The sequence below is a fragment of the Gavialis gangeticus genome, unplaced genomic scaffold, assembly GCF_001723915.1.
Source record: "Gavialis gangeticus isolate Ggan-Ray unplaced genomic scaffold, GavGan_comp1, whole genome shotgun sequence".
NCBI lineage: Eukaryota > Metazoa > Chordata > Crocodylia > Gavialidae > Gavialis > Gavialis gangeticus.
Window position 1 is genome coordinate 5682160 of NW_017729020.1, and position 1058 is coordinate 5683217.

The 1058-nt window shown below is 59.6% G+C and overlaps 1 protein-coding gene across 2 annotated transcripts in view; it reads right to left on the bottom strand.

Moving 5' to 3' along the window:
* Positions 1-1052, bottom strand: part of AP3M2 (adaptor related protein complex 3 mu 2 subunit) — a 14457-nt gene extending 13405 nt beyond the window's left edge. For both annotated transcript variants that reach the window (XM_019514409.1, XM_019514410.1), the window contains exon 1: positions 764-1052. In XM_019514409.1, the coding sequence (XP_019369954.1) occupies positions 764-1036 (273 nt within the window). In that variant the 5' untranslated portion in view covers positions 1037-1052. The remainder of the gene's footprint in view (positions 1-763) is intronic.
* Positions 1053-1058: the final 6 nt, after the last annotated feature.

Sequence of the window (1058 nt, forward strand, 5' to 3'; positions counted from 1 at the left end):
AAAAAAAAAAAAAATGTGTAGGCAGCTGCCTTTTTTCCCCTAAAGCGTGAAGAGCACAGGGCACCGGCTGCACTCAGGAAGATGCTGTAAACCCTACAAACACGCACCGCTCCTGCACCCTGCTACTCTAGACATCAGTACAGCTCTGCTAAGTCAGACCCTGTCCTCTCCGCACCCAAGCAGGGCAGCCCACAGAGCGCCGCGGGCGGCTTCCTTCCTTACCTGCCTGTACGGTACCCTGTAAGAAAAGATCCGCAGTACAAACAATGTGAAGCAGCAGCTGTTGGGGGGTTGTGGTCCTAAATATAGACAAGAAGAACCAGATGCAATGCCAAGAAATTGTGTGTGTGTGGGTGGGTGGGTGGGTGGGGGTCCTTCTTGTCTATATTTTGGGGGATGGCACTTTTCTTTTAGCTTCTGTCAGCACAGGGACATGCTGCTAGTGCTAGGTCTTGCCCCCAAACAGCAGAAGGCTTGCTGCTCTGCTCCAGGGCCTTGCAGCTGCCAAGCAACAGTTTCACAGATGTCAGGGGCTGGCCAGGACCTGGCAGATCATGGGGCGCTCGGGCAGGAAAGACCTCAAGACTCTGCTTCAAGATGGGCAGGGCGGGCGGGTGACTGCCCGTCGCAGGACGCGATTAAAAGGGGAACAGACATCAGTTCCCGTTGTCTCCCTCTCCTCCAACGCTTCCGTAGGCCCAGAGCTGCTCCGCGGCCGAGGCCGAGGCCAGGCCCGCGAGGAGACGGGCAGCCCGGGGCTCACCTGGAAGGTGTCGACGACGCGGTGCAGGAACTCGATGACGAAGAGCGGCGGCACCTCGCTCTGGATGACGGCCACGAAGAAGATGCGGTGGCGGTAGACGCTGAGCAGGTAGTGGTGGGGCGTGGGGATGACGGGCGGCACGTTCTCCGCCTCGGACGCGCGCTCCTGCGCCTCGAAGAAGTAGTCGCAGACGGAGCGGCTCACCGCGCTCTTCCAGTGCTTCTCCAGGAAGATGTCGCCCGCCGCGTTGATGAGGAACAGGCTGTGGATCATGGCTACGGCGCGGCCGCACTGC